This window comes from Phoenix dactylifera, chromosome 7, assembly GCF_051530095.1.
Source record: "Phoenix dactylifera cultivar Ajwa chromosome 7, Ajwa_hap1_PhDact_Kaust_v1.1, whole genome shotgun sequence".
NCBI classification, from domain to species: domain Eukaryota; kingdom Viridiplantae; phylum Streptophyta; class Magnoliopsida; order Arecales; family Arecaceae; genus Phoenix; species Phoenix dactylifera.
In genome coordinates, this window is record NC_143196.1 from 17,564,823 (window position 1) to 17,575,467 (window position 10,645).

At 38.6% G+C, this 10,645-nt stretch overlaps 1 protein-coding gene across 5 annotated transcripts; it reads left to right on the forward strand.

The window, feature by feature from the left end:
* Positions 1–1,243: 1,243 nt before the first annotated feature.
* On the forward strand, positions 1,244–7,407 carry LOC103698717 (triacylglycerol lipase OBL1). 5 transcript variants are annotated; one of them, XM_008780764.4, is made up of 6 exons: positions 2,018–2,461; positions 4,869–5,062; positions 5,187–5,220; positions 5,726–6,336; positions 6,447–6,509; positions 6,802–7,407. In XM_008780764.4, exons 1-5 carry the CDS (start codon positions 2,155–2,157, stop codon positions 6,477–6,479), a joined length of 1,179 nt encoding a protein of 392 aa, XP_008778986.1. In that variant the 5' UTR covers positions 2,018–2,154; the 3' UTR covers positions 6,480–6,509; positions 6,802–7,407. The 5 variants fall into 5 exon arrangements, with proteins under 5 accessions (XP_008778983.2, XP_008778986.1, XP_088557390.1 ...); XM_088701264.2 differs by having other exon boundaries at positions 2,040–2,461; positions 4,887–5,062; XM_008780761.4 differs by lacking the exon at positions 6,447–6,509 and having other exon boundaries at positions 1,244–2,461.
* Positions 7,408–10,645: the final 3,238 nt, after the last annotated feature.

Consider the following 10,645-nt stretch of genomic DNA (forward strand, 5'->3'; position numbering starts at 1 on the left):
ATCTCCTCTGTCCTGCAGCTAATTTCAAACAACCAAAACAAAGGGAAAACAGGGGAGTTCGTGGGCTCAAAATAGAGCTTCTGCAGTTGTTTTATCCTTCAACAATAGCGGCTAAAAGAAACGATAACATGAAGAAGAAGGGCACAGCCTCTCCAAACGATCCTTATATAGGATCACAACTCACCCTAAGACCTCACAACCGGACCAATAAAAACAAACAAAACCCTAATTTAACATGGACTCCTAATTCAACTTAAGTCAGACCTAAAACAAGCTTATTTGGAAATCAACTGGACTCAACCAAAATGGGATGCTAAAACAAAGACTCTTAATCAAGGCTCCATGCTGAATTTTATTCCGGTTCTGCATTAGGCTGGGTCTGGCCGATCAAGTGGACTAGGCCAGACTAGACATCACATAAGCCACTGGTTTCAACATTTTGGCTCCTGTTCAGCTCTTATTGTATTAGAGTCGCACGGTCATTTTCTCTCACTTTGACTAGACCACAGTGGTGAGCCCCAGTTTCCAGTTTGTTCCTGGAGCCCCACCACTGCAAGGTTCAAAACGTGGAAGGAAGGCTACCTTCAACTAGGGCTTTAAAGACAAGCAAAATTGAGGCTGAAAGCTTAACGCTCCCATGGACCCATCACCCACCCATTCCAAAGGCTGGACCTCAAAATACTCTTTGTCATAAAACTTGTTCCTTTTGTTAAAAAGAATAGTTCGTCGCGTAACCACTAGCCCATTGAAGAAATCAAATGATGCAAAAAGGGAAAGGAGAAGATATCGAAGGAGTGGTCAGGCCCCAGAAGAAGAATAAGAGGGAAAAAGGCAACAAATAACAAGGCAGGTAGTAGAACCCAGTGAGCCACCAGAGGCTGCACCAAAACCGAGTCCAAAACAAAAGGCTAGCCAGCGCACGAAAACAAGACGGGGCTCCAAAACAGAGGTTCTGCAGCAGCATGGAACCTTCATAACAAAAAGGAAGAGCATCTAAATAGAGCATCAGCTATGGCGTTAAGCAGGACACGTTGAGTAAATGAGAAGAAAAGACAAACAAAATAAAAAGGAATAATACCAATATCTGAGAACTTTGAAGCATTTTATTCCCTCTCTTCCATCTCAACTTTATATTACTACAACTTAATCCTAATTTTCAACAGAAGTTCCAAAGAATATAAGCTTCTAAGAAATACCCACCGATCCAATGCCTTCATTGCTAAGGTTACAAACCACTAAATTTGGATACCTCCCATTGCTTTCAAAGTTCCTTGTTACATTTTCTGCTTCACAACTAAAGGAAAAGCCTAGTGCCGAAGAAAAGGTAAGTTGGCAGGACCATCGCCTGATGCGACTTTGTGCGCTTCCTGTTATTTTCCTCCCCTTGTTCATAACATAGTCTTCAAATGATTTTCCTTGTTACTTTCAAGAATCTTCCAACCTCATCGTTGCCTTCATTGAAACCCAATTTTCCAAGTCAAGGAAGAAAAAATAATGCGCATGAACCAAGGATTCTGAACTTTCTAATACAACTGCCCAGCAACTATCTAGATCAGTTCTTATTCCACCTAAACTTTCACTCAACTACAAAGACTCCGGGTCCACGTAGACACCAATAAACCCATTACCTCATGGGACGCTGTATCCAAAAGTTAGCATGATCAGAGGGATCTAGGAACATGATCCTTCCATTTAATTATTTTGAATGATAGCAAATGCTTAAGGGAGTTTAACTAAGTTTATGCATCCAATGATTAACCTTGTCTATTGGAACATAGTCTTTGAATTATGGCCCACTTATATAGGATTTCAATCATTCAATGTTGCACCATAATACCAATTCCAACATGACAAGGCAATTTAGAATCTTTTCCCTTTTTTATTATATGGCCAGATGGTAGCCTTCAAGTAATAATTCTTAACACGTGGGTTCAGACCAATGGTCTATAATTTGAGCAGTTCAATTTCAACACATAAACTCTTATATTATAACGAAGCTTCTGAGTATTAGCATTCTCTCAAGGGCTCTTACCACTGTTTTGGATATATACATATATATAATATAAAGCTTCTTCAAGGAAGAATATAAAATAAAAGTTGGTGGATATAGCTCTCCTTAGCACTCTTTAGCGCTCTTCTCCTTCTACAATCCTCATGGCTCTGGAGGCCAACTACTTCAGCGATTATATGGTCGTAAGGCCAGATAAAGGAGGGATGGTTGATCTCTTCTATCTGTTGTATTCCTTTGATGTTTCTGATAATAGATCAATTGAGTGTCCCATCGGAACAGAAGTTAAACAAATAAGACGAAGATGGGCTATCTTCATCTCCCTTCTGCTCCAAAGAACTCTCCTTTTCTGGAGAAAGCCATTGGCTTGGGTTGGAGCTGCAGTTGAGTTCTGGTTGAATCTTCTGACTGACAACCATGGCTTTGGATCGCTGTTCCTTAACCTCCTCCGAGGTGAGTAATCATTTCCACCGCTTGATAATCTTATAGGACATCAATGTGAGAGTCTTATGCTATTTGCTAGTTACTCTGTAAACGTATGTCCATGGAAAAATAATGATGCATGCATTAACACATTTAAAGAAAAAATATACCAGAATTTAATTATGTTCGCTTACCAATTATTAGTTGAAACAAAATTACAAAGTTCCTAGAATAAATCCTAAACATCAAAGTCCAATGATAATTTCATTGATTTATATGTGGTTTTAGTTGCAGTACAAAATCTAGGAAAGATTATGTTGATTTTTTATGTATGCAATGTATTGCGAGTTTGATGTACTTATCTCAAAATTGAAGATGTTTATATTCTTATCCAAGTAATTTACATGGCCTTCTCATTAATTTAATGAAAATTTACAATTGTTAAAAAATTGACCACAAATTCTTCCAAATTATGGTCCATAAGCTTTCTTAATTGTTGTCAATGTAAGTCAAAGACTTTCCTCAAAAAAACCAAAAAAAAAGGAAAATGGAAGCCATTGATGTCTTTTGGCATTGTGATTATTATTAATTAGCTGCCTATTGGATGTTCTGTGGTATAAAACTCATCATCCAGAAGGGAAATGCCAAGGAGATAGTCAAAATCATGCTAATTAGCTCTTCCAGCAAGTTCTACTATTCATAAACATTTCATCTTGTACTACTAAATTATCTCCACGTTTCTAAGGAATAATTATCACCCTGTCCTAATTACTAACTGAATCATGATTTACAGACACTAGCTAGTAACTCACATGTATTGTGCGTCTAACTTATAACTAGATTTACTCAGTAGTAAATGACATAGATAGAGACGGAATGGAATCTCCATAGTAGCAGCTGCCCTTTTGAAAGCAGCGGTGATTGATTCCGGTCGAACGACTCTGAAGAACGAAACTATCTTCCCGTCTTGCGTGACTGACCACTCATGCAACGGTTCCAATGTGAGACTAAAACCAGGATTCTTGCCATCAGAACTAAACAATACTGGAGCAATATACATTTCATGGATTTGAGGACTGCTTCAGGTGTCTATAATCCATAAAAGGCAGGAAATCTAGATAAGACCATGCCTTTGTAAGTTGTTATTGTATGTTTTAGTATGAAATATAACCGTTAAATTCAGGGTGCTACTGTTCTTGAACACCTCCAAGTTCAAATTAGCTTCTTTAGACTGGTCTGTATGGTCAGCAGTGCTACTTTATATCAGTTATTGATTTAGTTGGATTTTTGTTTTTTAGCTTTTCGTTTTTTGTTTTTTTCTCTTTGGATGGCTGTTGGATGTCCTTGCCTTCTTCTCCTTGTCTTCAGCCAAAGCTCTTATTCAGAAGGGAATCAGTTTGGTTGTAATCGGACATCTCTCAACATGACTGTCCTCATCATTAACCAGTGATGTGGTTTACAGTTCAATTTCATGGGGTATCTAACAACAGTTTAGTTAATCTTTTTGGGCTATCTTATATCTTTCTATAATTTTCCAATAAAATCTCACATGAATTATCCATATCACATTCATTTATCCGAGCATGCCCATTCCTCTTTTGTTACTGTATTTTAAAGAAGCAACACTTGTTAGAAATCACAGGGCTTTTCAAAGATTCCAATCCCTTTAAGAGAACTTTTAATGTCCTACCATATTTTTGACATGCTATTTAAATCAAGATGAATTGCTAGATCTGCACTTGCTTTAGGTGAAAGCTCTTTATAGACAAGATGAGCTCCTCTCAAAGTAGTTTCCATATGCAGTTCATGTAGGGCTGATTATTGAGAAGGAAAGGGTGTGGTTCAAAGTGTGTATAGGCAATCATTTATTATATAAGTGAGTAGGTTAATTTAGCATAACATTTTAAGCAACACAAGTTGAACCTTGGACCGCCTCCAAGGGCTATTTAGCATAACTGAAAAGATATCAAGGGCTCCCTTTTTTTCAATTTCTAGAGAGAATAATGAAGATTTTTTTTTTTCCTCTGTGGGAACTGACATTTGTAAAGACAATACCAAATTTAGCGAATCCAAGTCCCTCTGCGCATATATCTATTGTTTTCTCTGGGGGTTTATTAAAATTGGGACATACCAATTGGCAGAAAAACTTTACAGAGTCAGATATTTCGTTCTAGACATTCTGTTGGACAACAAAGGAATGTTCCAACTTATAAAAATTTGATCATAAAGTTATAATTGGATTGTTGAGAAACATATTTCACTACTTCCTTTGCATGGAACAAAAATTTATTGAAAGTTAGTTAAATTGTGTCAGTTGACACTTCTCTGGCCAATATGCTAGAAGTATGATATTGATTGAACATTTGGTACACAATTACTGAAGCAGTTTGTAAGATATGTTTGGAGGCTGATATATTCATGGGTTACTCCTAATCAGGGGATGCTGTGTTTCCAGACATCAAGTCTTCAACCTACAGATCAGCTGTTGGTTTCATTGACACAAGAGTAGATTTGGACAAAAAAATTAAACCAACAGACGAAAAATACCATGCAGCATTGTCTATCATGGCTGCAAAACTATCATATGAGAATGAAACACGCATCCAGATCATTATTAGAGACCACTGGAATGTAAGTTTTTTTTTTTTTTTTTTTTCTTGGACCTTCAGGTCATAGCTGATGTGCTTCAATTGTTATAAGTCAATAGCTAAGATGTTTATGTTGATGAAAGTAACATTTTTGAGCCCGTGTGCAGATGGAATTCGTTGAGTTTTATAGCTGTTGGAATGGTAAGAATATTTACTCATTGAAAAGTTTTTAACCATTTTGAACGCTGTTAGCATCATCTTCAAATATATATATATATATATAAAAGGAGGCTTGAAGTTGAGCAGACAAACAAGTGAATGATGGAGGAATCCTATTTATTGTTGAGATAAATATTACATAATAATTTTTCTCTGATAAAAAGATTGCACGCTGCACTTGAGAAGGTCACCATGACTATCTTGGGCCTCCAGATTCTCCGTTCACCTAAATTCCACCTGAGGTACTCCATCTGTCAACAAAAGCTTTTCAAATCTTTTTTGTTAACATTGCGCAAGTTTTGATTTAGGAGAAAATGATATTGCATAAGGTCATTTGGTCTTTTTAACAATAGGATTACATATATATATTGAAGAGTTATCATTATTGGAAATTACAAGTTTACCTACACATACTCATGTTCGTTTCATAAGGTCGTGCATTTCTTATATCATGTGAAGGAATGATTTCTTTTCTTGCAATTTTTAGATGAACAAGAAGACTTTACCACGCAAGCCTTTGTATTCCGTGATAAACCTGTGGATGCCGAGTTGATTGTCGTGGCTTTCAGGGGCACCGAACCCTTCAATGCAAACCAATGGTGCACTGATTTCGACTTCTCATGGTATGAGATCCCACAAGTGGGCAAGATACATGGAGGCTTTATGAAGGCTTTAGGTTTACAAAAGAACACTGGGTGGCCAAGAGAGATTGAAGAAAGCAAAAAACGACCATATGCATACTATGCCATTAGAGAGAAACTCCGGCATTTGCTGCACCAGAATGAGAAGGCAAAATTTTTAGTTGCAGGCCACAGCTTAGGAGGGGCATTGGCGATTCTTTTTCCGACGATTTTGGCATTGCATGAGGAAACTTGGTTGTTGGCTAGGTTGGAGGGGGTGTACACATTTGGACAACCAAGAGTAGGAGATGAGAAACTAGGAGAGTTTGTGGAGAAGCACCTAGACAAGCCTAAGCAGAGGTATTTCAGATTTGTTTATTGCAATGACATGGTACCCAGGTTGCCTTATGATGGCTCCACTCTTTTGTTCAAACACTTCGGATCATGCCTCTATTACAACAGCTTATACAAAGTAAAGGTCAGTACAAGGATTCTCTCTCTCTCTCTCTCTTAATAGCAGTCATCCTTAAACTAATCTTTTGCACTCATGATACTGAAATTGTCATGAAACCTTTTCTCTTATGTCAGTTCATATCCTTTTCTTCCACAATGAGATTATAGCCCTCCGACGAAGCTCCTCTTCTCTCCTATGTAAGATCACCATTCACAATCCCCTTCTAGGAGCGCCAATGGCCATGCAATCTAGGCGCACTCTGGTTCTCTCTTAGTATTGTAGCTAACTATGCCAATTCTTTTGCTTCTTCTGAGAAGACTATGTTCAATTAAACAATATAAAGAATCCTATAAGATATATTTCATATTTTTAATTGATCACTCCAATTCACTTTCAACAATTAATTATTCCAATTTAAGGATATAAAATAGAAATGAAAAGGTGTAAAATCAATATCTCACATTGCTCTTTGATGTGATTTTGATGTAGGTAATGGCTGAGGAACCAAACAAGAATTACTTCTCATTATGGACAGTGGTACCCAAGTATTTGAATGCAGCATGGGAGCTTATTCGTAGCTTCCTAATTGGATATGTAGAGGGATCAGAATACAAGGAAGGATGGCCATTGAAATTATTTAGAACTTTTGGATTGGTGATCCCAGGCATACCTCCACACTTTCCTCAAGATTATGTCAACTCCACAAGATTGGGGACATCACAAATACCAGGCTATGTAACTGAAAGCATTAAACTAGACTAGAATGTAACTTTCCATGATTGTAGGGTAGCTGAAGTGAAGATAGTTGGTGACTCCTACACCATCGAGTCCTATTTCTTTTGATAACCTCCATCTATTTGCAAATTTGCAGCAAATCATGAGTTTAAAGAGGCTAATTTCCTTGCGGATTGGCCAGCAAGTAGAGATTTCGATTATGATACTGTTCATCTAGAGTTATCCTTGTTACTACAAGGAGATTGTATGGGACTTTGTTATTCATGGTCTTGTGGAGGCCATGTATAAGAGTATTCTTCATTTTTTACCAAAAAAAAAAGAAAAATAGAGAGAGAAAAGCTAGTAGGTGAATTTGTGGCATTCCACCGGCTTAGCAACATGAGATTGAACTTGTCCTTGAAAAAAGTTGTCTAATTGCGAACAATGCTGTCAAATGAACTGAGCAGCTGGAGCTTAGCTGGAGAAGATCTTGAATAAAGCTCAGATCTAAGCTAAATGAACCAAGCTTGAATCAAAATAACAGTCTAGCAAAAAAAAAAAAAATCAGAATAACAAGGTCAAATTTAATTTTAAACCAAGTTCAATCAACCCAACTTGATCAAACTGGTTGCTGATGATTTGACTCGTAAAAATTTGGATAACTAATACCAATAGATTGGTCACTTATCTTCTCCCTACAGATTCGGAACAAATGGGTTCTGAAGCTCTTCCATCTCTCAAAATTCTTAGTGGTCATTATTACTTTCTCAAGCATTCACCCAACAGACAGATATTGTTGGTTAGTTTTTTGGACTTTGCTCCAAATTCCTATTTGAAAAGGACTTTTTGCAAAAAGGGCATAATAAGTTATTTCTTTCATGTGGCTTTCAGCTAGGCCCTTTTAAAGTTTTTTGGGTTTTTTGGGACTGAAGCTCCTCGGTTTTCTTTTATAAGGCAGCACAACTCTTTTTAGAGTTTTTTTGGAAGGAACCCCGATCGCCGCCCCCTGCTCTCTCTCTCTCATTTTTCTGCTCTCGGTATTCCGGCTTCAAAAGGCGTCTTCTTCCGCTCGCTGGGGACTCTCTTTCTTCTACCGTGACTCCTCTTTGTGGCTTCTTGTTTCCCTGAGCCTTTTGTTCTTGCTGTTCACAGTATAAGAAAGAAGGGAAGGTAAGATTTTTGACATTCCTTTGATCTACCATTAGAGCCGTAGAAAAGTTGCCATGCATACTACACTTTTGATCTATCATTATGGCTGCAGAAGGGTTGGTCTGATCGGTTATTTTGCCTTATATTTGGTTTATTGTTGCATCCTCTTGTGATCATTTGGCAGTCCATATTTTGGGCTTTTATGTAGCTTTGTTTGTACCCTATTGGGATGATTGACATAGTGGATTGCTCCTCCTCCCCGTGGATGTAGGCACTTGCTGCCCAACCACATAAATCTTGTCTCTTTGTGCTTATCCATTTATACCTATGATGTATTTAGTGAAATGCCTGAATGAGAATAACCATTAATTGGTAAGTCGAAAAGATTCATTCTTGTGCCTAATGATCCCAATAATTGGTATCAGAGCTATGGCTACTGTCGGGCAACAAAATTCATCTAGGGCTAACGATTCGGCTTTTGTTTCTCATTCCACTACTATAAGGCATGAAGTGGCTGTATTTGATAGCACAGAGGACTTCTCACTATGGAAGGTAAGGATGAAATACTTGTTGGTTAAAGAGGGTGTAGCAAAGGCCTTCAAGGGTATGGATGCAATCCTAGGAGATAATGAGGCTGTCAAAGAAGAGATTAATGAGAGAGCACTAGGGATTCTGTTTTCAGGCTTGAGTGATAAAGTCCTACGCAATATTGTGGATCTTGATACAGCTAAGGGAGTATGGAAAAAATTGGAGAGTCTATATATGGCAAAATCCCTTACTAATAGACTGTATTTGAGGAAAAAGTTACACACATTTCGTATGGCAGAAGGGACTGTTGGGAATTATGTCCTAAAACCAATCATTCGATGATTGTAATTGTAAATGAATCAATAAAATTAATAAATGTTATTTGGTATTTATTCATCACCAGTACATCTTCTTGAACTCCTGATGTGATGAAGTCCTCAGGACTGCTTTGTGTAATGAAATATGATTTTGTCACACAGGTCCTTAAATATTCATGACCGTATGATATACTATTAACAGGACGATAGTATTATCGGACTCTCTCTTATCAAGAGTTGTTCCAAGTGGATATGGGTATATGTATCCTTTAGACCTGAGATTGTAACCGGTGGCTTGCAAGCAACTCACTGTACTTTGGTGCCGGACTACCTGGATTTCTAATCTAGCGACGGAAGGTTTCTGGGTCCAGTCAACTACTTATGGTAGTCAGTTGCAGATCAAGATGGGATTGACCTCCCTTAGAAATAAGGATGAATGCCTTGTGTTTTCAATTAAGTAGTATCCTGGTCAGAAAAAGTCAAATCACTATCACTTGACTTATTGAATTGAAACACAGTTCTGGATGGATAGTTTTAGAGTTGACAGACTCTTAACCCGTCTTGGGCATTTGTGGTCCAGAGGATGAATTATACGGTAACTATTGTCCAAAAGGTTCTAGAATGTTGCTTTGCATCTATTCGGCCTATCCGGTCGTCGGATCCTATTGCTAGATGGTTACTTCGATTAGTGCAGGAAGTGTTCTTTGTTGACCCCCTAATGGATTTTGATGAATACAAAACACTAGAGTATAATTCCCTGTGTATTAACAATTTATTTGAGGATTTCAGGTGTTTATCTATAAATATTGGTAAGAAATGTCTAGGCATGTTTCCATATTTTTCAAGGATTTATTGAAGAATTTTTGAGATGAAGAAAACAGATCAGGGACAGCCGAGACGTCTCCGGTTTGTCCCAGAGACGTCTCTGGCACGAACAGAAAGAATTGGCACGTCTGGAGACGTCCCCGGCACCTGGCGAGGCGTCTCGCAGGGTCGGAGTCGACTCCTGACTCTGCGGAGTCGACTCTCTCAGAGGCGGCAGAAAGGCCGATTTCAAGGGATGCGCGCGAGTCGTCTCCGAAGGACGCGGAGTCGTCCCCACGAGTAAAAAGCGGACTTCCCGAGACGTCCCCAGAGAGCGCGGAGTCGACTCTCTCAGGGGATTCCAGAGGACGTGTTTTTCGGTGATACAACTACGGAGTCGTCCCCGACGTCGCGGAGTCGTCCCCATGCAAAAAGCGCAAACATCCCAAGACGTCCCCGTAAAGTACTGAGCCGACTCTCTCAGAAAAACAGAAGAACAAGCATTCAAGTCGTTCTTCTTCAGAGTCGTCCCTGTAAAAGTGCCGAGTCGACTCCAAACACCGTCAAGAGAAATTTTATACAGCCGAGACGTCTCGCGTCGAAGCGGAGACGTCTCCGGAGCGCCTGGAACGCGACTGACACACTTTTGCAGGTAAATTTGAATTTCAAACGGTCATATTTTTGTGTCTAACGGATCTATTGCTTTTTGGGCTATAAAAGGGAGCTTTTAAGTGCCTTCCAATAACTTCTCACCAACCCAACACAAGATCATTCAAGAGAGAAGAAGGAAAAAGAGGTTCAAGGGAGTTAGAGCTTTCAAG